The sequence below is a fragment of the Pocillopora damicornis genome, chromosome 1 (genome assembly GCF_964200805.1).
Source record: "Pocillopora damicornis chromosome 1, jaPocDami1.2, whole genome shotgun sequence".
NCBI lineage: Eukaryota > Metazoa > Cnidaria > Anthozoa > Scleractinia > Pocilloporidae > Pocillopora > Pocillopora damicornis.
In genome coordinates, this window is record NC_142670.1 from 8565227 (window position 1) to 8575000 (window position 9774).

Consider the following 9774-nt stretch of genomic DNA (forward strand, 5'->3'; position numbering starts at 1 on the left):
CCATAACAACTGTATGCGGTGAACTGCGTATCTCCAGTTACACATTTATAAGAACTTACATTCACATTTAATTTTACGTTTTTTAAGTCTGTTCAGATGGGGGAGGAAGAATAGGGGGCGGGGTGAGGGTGGTGTCAGCTCAACGAGGAAATAAGTAATTTTCAAAATCTCGACTACCAAAATTACATGAACTCACAGATAATCTTAGCTGATGTGAAGTTAACTAATTCAGAAAAGCAGGTTAGAGATGGCGGACGCCGTAAGGAAGAAAGATGTATAGTATTAATTGACAATGATCAAACATAAACTGGAGGTGTTAAAAAAAAAACAGGAAACATATAAAAAAATCATAAAACTGTAAAAAAAAAAGGAATTATATAAAAAATAAGTCCCGTTTTCTTTCTCATTTATTTTTCTCCTTTATTGTGATTGTGATTTTAATCTTTTTATGTCATCATCATTATTATTATTTATCACTTTGATTATCATTATGATGATTCGTATTTTTGCTTTTACTTTTATCATTTTGTAGAATGCCTAAATATAACTTTTGAAAACTCTTCGTACATAATTTCGGTGTCGTACTGGCGCAGCTATATCTGGCTCTGGTCCAGAAAAGCCTGCCAAAACCAAGGAGGGGACCTAGTTTCCATTGAAACCGAAGAAGAATGGAATTTCATCAATGACCAGATTCAAAGGCGAAATACTACGTACTATGTAAATAAGTGGAGTATTGGTTTAACAATAGGGGCCGGGAATTGGACTTGGGTGAATGGAAGACCGCTGACTATTTGCAAATGGGAACAAGGGGAGCCAAGAGGTGAACACGACGCGGCTTTCATGTACAAGCGGTCCAGTAATGGGGAGGAGGGCGTGTTTGGTGGTGTTAATGGCACAAGTATAAGATATCGCCACGCTTATATTTGTGAGATTTCCGAGGGTAAGTTGTTATTTTTGTTGTTGTTTTGTTTTGTTTTTTCTGTTTGTTTGCTTTCTTTAATATTATTTTGAGGAAACTAACGGCAACAGAAGCGCTTAGGCATCATGAAAACATTATTTGATATCGTTTGTGGAACTTATGAAAGGATTTACATAAACCCTCTGACAGTCAGAATCAAGTTTACACTAACATTTGAATGAATGAAAATATGTTTGAAACGATATAAATTAACGTTTTCACGATACATAGCTTAGCTTTAGCTTTGTGAGCAGAGGAAAATTACATATGGTTCTGTTACCAGTAATAACAGTAAACTTTCAATTATCAGTTATTTTCATGTAGTTAATTTATTGTTTCGATTGAACAAAATGATGGTGAATACCAATTGCGAAGAAATATCAGTCCAATTGCTTTTTTAGATAACAACGTTTGATGACGTGAAGTGCGTTATCTTTTGCAAAGAGCCATGCCAGGGACTCATGTCTGTTGAGATACATGCCAATTATCGTTTTATAAAACGAATACAAAAGACTTTCAAATTTATTTTTTCTTCGCATAGCGGAATCAGTTCTATGTTTATTCTATTTTATTTTAATATATATGATATATTGCTGTAGTTCGAAAAGAAGGTTTGACATTTGTAATGTATACATCTCATTTTTCGAACTTTTCGAGCTTTAAGTTAATATTTTCACATAATTTAGCCTGTTTTACCTCTAACCCTCAGAGGTTGGTGCCCAGCATTAGGATACGGAATACGCTGTGATATTGTTACAGGTTATCTGAATGTTATGATGTGATTAGTGCAACATAATACCCTAATGCGGTAATGTGATAATTAGTCTTTTCTTCTCATAGTAGCGTTAACAATGTGGATGTTCGAAGTATTTGTAATGTATTCCAATAGTGTCCGTTCGTTTAGCACACTTCGGGTAAAGTATTCCGTAACAGTGGCGACTTATGGTGTTATAACACATTTAGTAAAACCTGCGTTGAAAGGAAATCAAAAAGGTCCTCGCTGGCGTCCACTTATTATAAAATATCCGTTTCATTCAAGTTTTGTAAATTGAGTAACGGTGACAAGCTTGAATTACGAACTTTTACGCCCTCTGCGTTTCATGTCACTCGCTACTTAATATTTTGAAAAATATAAAAAACTTGTGCCAGGAGGAAAACTATACACAGTAAAAAAAAAAGCTCGGTTGACATGTCGTTCCAATCGAAGATTAACATTCTCATCCATCTTAAGCAGCAGCATCGCCACAGCTCTCGCCATCGCCGTCGCTGGGGCCATTGCCGTCGCCGTCGCCGTCGCCGTCCCCGTCCCCGTCCCCGTCGCCGTCGCCGTCGCCGTCGCCGTCCCCGTCCCCGTCCCCGTCGCCGTCGCCGTCGCCGTCGCCGTCGCCGTCGCCGTCCCCGTCCCCGTCGCCGTCGCCGTCGCCGTCCCCGTCGCCGTCCCCGTCGCCGTCCCCGTCCCCGTCCCCGTCCCCGTCCCCGTCCCCGTCGCTGTCGCCTTCGCTGTCGCCATCGCCGTCGCCGTCACCGTCACAGCAAGGTATGATACTATATACTATGCACTATATCCTATGTACCCAGGTATAGCACTTAACTGTCATGGCCTAGCTTGCAGTGCGTGCAGCATTGCCCATACCTATGAAAGTTAGAAGTAACCCATCAACCCAAGTATCATAGTAGCGTTAAAAACGGGGACGTTCGAGGTATTTGTAATGTATTCCAATAGAGTCCATTTATTTAGCACACTAAGGGTTAGGAACTTCGTAACAGTGGCGACTTATGGTATTATAACACATTTATTAGAAAACTAAAACTGTCTAAATGGGCAGGAGAGCCAAAGTGTGAGGGATCTGTGGCTCACATATGCAAGCAGACTATTAAAGGTAACCAGAGCCTATTTTGTGGCATTCATGGCTCTGAGAAATTAGCTTATATTTGCAAAATTCCCAAAGGTAAGACAAAATGACTCTTTATTTTTGATATTGAATTAGGTTAAGGTACGCTAAAAGCGCTCATTAACTGTAATGCAAATATTACCTATGGTTTGTATACTTACCATTGCTGTTATAGTAAGCGGAACTCATGGAGCATCTGGCAATCAGGATAAAATTTTACGTGGATAAATATTTCATGATACATATTTCTCACTTTTAATCTTGTGGACAACGAAAAGTCAGGAGATGCATAATTTCTGACAGTTCTTGCACCTAACCATCACTTGGACCCCGTTTCAATAATAGTAATATATAGGACTGAGTATAATCCAATCCGGTCTGTAAGCATACGAGTGGTAAAACCAATTAATCATAAAAACTACAATTTCTGAGAAAAGAAGAAATATTGTCATTGTTCAAGTGAGAACATTGTCCATTTTGAAGAAAGCCTTAATTTAGGAGTCTGTACACTGTACACTGTGTGGTGATTTAAACTAAAGTTGTGGGTTATTGATTCGAACTCAACTTTAAATGTGACTGGTTGATTTGAACTACAACTTTGAATGTGATTGTCTCATTAAACTGTCTGGTAACAAACTGTCCGATAAAAACTTGACATGTGACTTTTAGAAAATAATAGAAGTTAATTGTGGGTGCTAGTTTCAATGCGATGTAGAATATAACAGAAACAGAATATACTGACTATTATGAGCCTTCCATTGATAAAGTAATCGGAGAAAGCGATTCAATTATTTGCCGTCCTTTCCCGAGTTTAGAAGTTATTTGTAAGAGGCGTGAAGACAGTTTTAGAGCTAAATATTACAAAATAAAAAACAAATTTAAATTTAAAAAAAACCTGAACCAATTTGTTTCAATGAATATGAATTGAACTTAAAATGTAGTATAGAAAACAATATGGGAAAAAATTGTTTCTGAGAACATTTCTTTAGTAATTATTGTTGGCGTTATTTGTGTCGATTTCAGCTGCATCATCATTGTTCTCATTCAAAATTGCAGAAAAATCTTCACCATCCGAATCTATAAGTCCACAACCCACGTTGCAGTCAACAAGGATTCAAAAGCTGGTGTGTAATTTTTCTTTTTTGTTTTTGTTTTGTTTTTTTACTTTTGGGATCCTCATACTCTATAATTATAACTGTTATTTCCCTTATTTACCTCAGGCGGCGGAATATGTTTCTAAACTTAGCGGAATGAATATCACCAACGCCAGTTCCTTACAGGTATTTCATTCTTCTAATTTCTATACGCAGTTATGGAACTGAAGTTCCAGTCAGTATGTTTTGAATGTTCAAACGGAATCCGCAAATACGAATTTTCATTAAGCGTATAAATCATTTTTTGTTTGTTTGTTAGTTTTTCTGCTTTCGTCTAATATTGCTCGTGGCGGTAAAAGATTAATGGCTCATAACTTTTTACTTGATTAAGACGTTAACCTGTATAGTTTTTCTCGCCTGTAAGAAAGCTGTTTTAGGAATTTTCATAGATAAATTATCGTTACCAGTATTATTATTATCATAATTACCAGTATGATTGTTATTTTTTTTTTAATTCGTAGACGAAAACTGAATAATCTATCCTCCAAGTGAAATATTTTGATTTCCTGGTCTAGTCGATCTCTAACCTGTGCACATGCATTTGTGTCCGAAATTGGTTGGCTCTCTCGCTTGAATAATTTTCTTATCTATTTGTAATGATTTTTTTTTATTTTCTTACCACAAATGCTTAGCACCTTACCTAAACAAAAATATTTCATGTCATTACAGGAAGCCATAGCGGTTTTAAAAATATTCTTCACAAAAGCTCGTAACCGCGCCCCTATAACAGATGAGATTGAGACAAGAAGAAGATCCACTTTTAAAGTGGCTATCGCCTTTGAAGAATTTGCTCTTAAATACAGCAAGCTCCACCTGACTGGAACAAGGTCCTCACAAGTGATCGACAGCCAGACAATGGGTGAGTTTAAACAGCGTATAATCTATAGGCCTTGATGATGTAGTAAATTGATATAGGTTACTGAATGCGAAGCTTTATTGCTGGATCAATCGATACATTCAGTCCTTCCATTGACTATTTATGTTCATCAATCATTATGGAATTGGATGATAATATCCAGCGAACTGAACCCTTCAAAATGCTGACGTCTTATCATCAATTATTTTACAATATTTAAATGATTGCGCTGTTGAGAGGTAAAGTAAATAAAAGCGTTTATGCAACTATGATATACAGACTGTATTTTCAGTCCAGCAAGTGTCGTGAAATTATTAATACCATCACGTATTGTTTTCTTCGTTAGTGCTGGGTATTCATAAAGCCTACCACCAAAATGCAAGTGACTTCTACTTTGAGGATGAAGAATCGCAAGGATACATAAATGTTTCGTCTGCAAATTTTGCGAAATCCGGTTGGTATCGACTGCAGTGTTTACTCCTCAATGGTTAAGTACAATTCCCTGTATTTCCCTTACAAATTTACGTGGTACTGAAGTACAGCTGCGCATATACATAGTTCTGAGTTTGTTTGTTTGTTTACACAGTACATTTGATTCAGTTATCTGAAGTTTCGTGAAAGACCATGTTCTGGCTTGATTTTCTTTCCTTCCTCAATTTCTTTTTTTAAGTTTCACTGGTTGTTGGGATTGTGTATAAGGATCTCCACGAACTACTGGACACAAATCAAACCATCAGAACTAAAGCAGGCGAAGCCACAAGGTGAAGTTTAACTTCTCTAAACTTTTAAACAAATTGTTTCTTCCGCGGAAAACAAAGAAATGCACTGCATTCAACCAACAAAATTTCTTAAATTTTTCAAAGCAGTATTTCGTGATCCCTGTGTGAATCAATGACTATTTTCGGTGTCAAGGAAATCAGCTTAAAGTAACACAGTAAGAGCTCCTTGGTTACCATGGTTACCGTATCGTCAAAAATTTTTCTAAAAATTATATGATTCAAAATATACAAAATTATGATTCTTCTCTTTTTTTGACAGGTATTTGAACTCCAGGATAATGGCCGTGGCTATGGATCCAAAACCAAACAAACTGGAAGCGAATGTCATGCTAAAGTTCAGAAACCTGAAGGTAAGAACACGATTAAAATTGGTATCAATTGCGCTACATTGTGTTTATTTATTCCAAGGAAATAATACACATTTTCAGGTTGATGAAAGAGAAAAGACATGTTTATTTTGGAGGGGTTTTAGCAAAAGGTAACAAGCTGAAATATATTACTACCTTGTTCTAGAAGTTATGTAAGCTAGGCTTACGCAATCTTTGTTAATCGCTATGAATTTTTTGTTTGTGAAGGAAACACCAATCAGCTCTTGCAGCAGGAAAAACCAAAAAAATTTCAACAACATTCGAGTGGAAAAGCCCCCAGTTGATTATTATGCCGGCATGACTTTCCCATAAGTTATCAACTATCCGTCACTGTCAATCTGATACTTCCTGTTTTGAAGCCATTTCTATCTGCTTTTTATTCGTTTTCATTTGCGGTTGTCGCCTTTTTTCGCTTCTGACATCGTCTTACATATTGTTGCTGACAAAATCGTTTTGTTTACCGTAAAAGTAAAAGTTCGCCTTTGGTTTTTTTCTGTTTTTCCGTTTTTCAATTTTCTTCACATAAGGTAAGATTCAGTTGTGTTTTACTAGCCTGGATCGTCAATATACCTTTTCATCACATTATAACAGTTAGAATATCAAAGCCGACTTCATGAGTAGCACATATCAATTACTGAATAAAATGGAAAGTGGTCAACTTGGTCTCGAGGCTACGATTATAATGAGGAAGATAGCAAGCTGACCTTTTGGTAACCAAAGGTCTTCTTCAAAATTATTTTTATAATATTGTTGTAATTGTTTTAATTTTGTTGTGTTATTTTTTTTAACTTTGTCGTTATTTTTCCAGCTCAGAAGGATTTTCAGGGAGAGGATGCCATGTGGTTGCATCGCAAAGCAACACAGAAGAAACAGTGTGCAGCTGCAATCATCTGACTAATTTTGCTGTCTTACTTGACTACAACGGTATCCCAGGGGTAATGAATTGATTTTCACCTTACCTTTAGTATTGGTAATAAAATATGAATATTCTGAATATTCATCTCTCTTCACAGCTCACTGTGGAAGACGAAACTATTCATGAAATTATCACCCACGTGGGATTGTGCCTTTCCATCTTCGGAATTCTTTTTGACAATTATTCTATATTCCTACCTCACGTAAGTACTGTAACCATACGCTCAAAGAACCAAGTCTTTGCATGACCTTGAATGATTTGGGGCTTAGAACAGACAAGTTCTTTAAAAAAAATATCCATGAAATTAAAAAGGTTATTGAACAAATAAAATAATAACGAATTAAGATGAAAAAAATGTCATAGAGATCAATTGAATTTATGAGCGAAAGCCGGTAGGATGTCTAAAGTAGTACAGTACAAAATTAATAAAATACCTTGTCAAATATTGCTTCGTTTTGTTTTTGTTTCTATCTTTCTTTGAGTTTTTGCTTTTTTTTTGTTTGTTTGTCGGTTTTTTTTATTGCTTGCTTGTTTCACTAGAGACGTATGGCAACCTCTGACTCAAATACGACTGAGTCTTTCTTTGTCCCTCGGAGTCGGACAAATAGTCTTTCTCGCCGGCATAAACGCTACAGAAAATACCGTAAGTGTTGTATTTATCTATTTATGGTTTATTTGCATTTTAGGGGCTGAACAGATTCTCCTTGGAAAATAATATGAAAAACCTACAAAAACTTTTTTTTTTCTCTCTCGTAGGCTCTGTGTCCTAATAGCAGCTTTCTTGCAGTACTTCCTACTGGCAGCTTTCTGTTGGATGCTGGTGGAGGAAATTTATTTCTTCCTATCTGTTGTGAAAGTTTATAACATCAGCACCAAGATGCACATGTATCACTTCATATCATGGGGTAATGTTATTTCACTTGTTGTAAATTATTGTAAGCTGCTGAATCGAAATCGCCTGAAAATTGGACGTACGACTTCTCGAGTTGCACTAACTTCATTCTACTTATGTTTAGGTTTGCCCATCATCATGGTTAGCATTTCAATGAGCATTGCTGCTGGAAAAGATGGAATGAAAAGCTATATCAGTGAAACATAGTATGAGAAATAGCGAATAATATAACTGCAGTTTCTTCTCTCTTCTTCCTCTTCCCTCTCTCTCTTTTCATTTAAATAATCAGCATTTCACGACCCGTTCCTGTTGTTAAGATCTCTTCCCAGTTTTACTTTATCACTCCATTTGTTTTCACTTGGAGTTGCCTTGTTTTATTATGCTGTTGTGTTTGATTTGTGTTGTGCTCTGAAGATTATTTTCTGGAATTTAATTTTTTTTTTTTATATACTCGTTTCCAGTTGCTGGCTGTCCTCGAGAAACAACCTGATCTGGATCTTCGTCACATTTGTAGCTGTCATTGAAGTTGTGAGTCTGCTTTGTTATTATTGTTATTAGTATTATGATAATTGTCGGTAATATTATCGTTATTTCCTACACCAGGACCGCCTATTATTAAAGATTTTTATTAGTAAACGTTTACCGTCTTTCCAAAGAATATCAACTCCAATTGATATTCCCTTGTGTCTTTCCAACTTCCATTCCTCTTGGCCTGTGTATGAAAAAGTAATAGCGTGGCAGCACACGGTTCTCTGCTGCTCATTATAGAGACGTCGGAGCGCGTTGGTTTGCTGAACACAGGGGTTTAATTTTCTATAAAGATTCAGATTTTTTTTTTTCAAACGCTCGTTACAGGACGAATGACAATTTTTCTGTTTTCAGCGATACATTTCATAATCCTTATTTTTTTCAGCTCAACATTTTCATACTCGTCCGAATAATAAAGGAGATGAGCACATTAACACAACCCACGAGGGAAGACAACCATTTACAGCAGATACGGGATGTTTTCAAATTTAACATTTATTAGATAATTGTGGTAAACTAGTTAAAATTCAGGGGGGAAAGGTAAGTAAAAACTAGTTTCTACAAATTATTGCCGCATTTAGTCTAGCAGTATTTGCCTAGATTCCACTCTCGTTCTTTTTCAACGATGAAGCAATACGATTTTTTTCCCGTGACGGAAAGAAATAGTTAATCGATCCTTGTGATATGTTATTCTCATTATTCAGACTTGGCATTAAAACATGCGCGGTGATGATTCCACTGCTGGGTGTCACATGGCTTTTTGGTCTTTTGTTATCATCACACAAAGCTCTCGCCTACCTTTTCACCATTTTCAGCTCTACTCAGGTAAGCTTTTAATTAAAGTTAGTCTATAATTAAATTTTAGTCATCTGTTCACATACTTAAATGCTCAAACCACTCTTTTACTTAAAAAAGACTCTTTTGGTCAGATGATATTGCCTATTCAAAACAATTTACCCAACAGCAGACAATCCTTATTGGTTTAAGAGATATGCGACTTGCTTTAATTCATTCTTTCGCCACCTTTATTGTGGTTTCATCTCAAACGATCATACTGTTATCACCTTTCTCACCCGGATTACAAAAAGTGTAATACTGATAAAATTATCTGTTTCAGGGTATCCTGATTTTCGTTCTTCATTGTGTGCGGAACAGCCAGGTATGATGAATATCAAACTGGGGATGTACATAAGACGAATTGTAAATTTGCGAGACATCATTAAAGATTTTGGCGGTTACCATTTGATACTTGGTCGCTTGTTCATCTGCAGATTAGAGAGCAATTAAAAAGGAAGATGAACATCATTTTCCCATCTGCTGTAGATCATGGAAACTCTGCGAAGAAGAGCTCTCAAGTTCATCCAAGAGATGCCAGCGAAGTGGGGGCAGTAGAAATGCAGTCCTTCAAAGAATAGCAGAATACAGTATTCA

The 9774-nt window shown here is 36.4% G+C and overlaps 1 protein-coding gene and 1 pseudogene across 2 annotated transcripts in view; both read left to right on the plus strand.

Moving 5' to 3' along the window:
• Positions 1–4025: 4025 nt before the first annotated feature.
• LOC149051800 (uncharacterized) lies at positions 4026–5352 on the plus strand. The gene is made up of 3 exons (XM_089214823.1): positions 4026–4130; positions 4674–4863; positions 5207–5352. The coding sequence occupies exons 1-3, from the start codon at positions 4101–4103 to the stop codon at positions 5350–5352; spliced, it is 366 nt and encodes a 121-aa protein (XP_089070949.1). The 5' UTR covers positions 4026–4100.
• Positions 5353–6193: 841 nt separating this feature from the next.
• Positions 6194–9774, plus strand: part of LOC149051801 (adhesion G protein-coupled receptor D1-like) — a 4058-nt pseudogene continuing 477 nt past the window's right edge. Inside the window, exons 1-11 of the transcript XR_016189248.1 lie at positions 6194–6204; positions 6816–6942; positions 7021–7125; positions 7464–7567; positions 7679–7828; positions 7940–8021; positions 8277–8343; positions 8729–8819; positions 9050–9168; positions 9461–9502; positions 9615–9774. The exon at positions 9615–9774 is cut by the window's right edge and continues 477 nt beyond it. The product of XR_016189248.1 is annotated as an adhesion G protein-coupled receptor D1-like (transcript). The remainder of the gene's footprint in view (positions 6205–6815; positions 6943–7020; positions 7126–7463; positions 7568–7678; positions 7829–7939; positions 8022–8276; positions 8344–8728; positions 8820–9049; positions 9169–9460; positions 9503–9614) is intronic.

Excerpts from the sequence above, each read along its gene's own strand:
- LOC149051800 (XM_089214823.1), top strand. The coding sequence starts at position 4,101 with ATGAATATCACCAACGCCAGTTCCTTACAG. Across the intron at positions 4,131-4,673 it reads CCAACGCCAGTTCCTTACAG|GAAGCCATAGCGGTTTTAAA; the intron begins GTATTTCATTCT and ends ATGTCATTACAG. Across the intron at positions 4,864-5,206 it reads GATCGACAGCCAGACAATGG|TGCTGGGTATTCATAAAGCC; the intron begins GTGAGTTTAAAC and ends TTTCTTCGTTAG.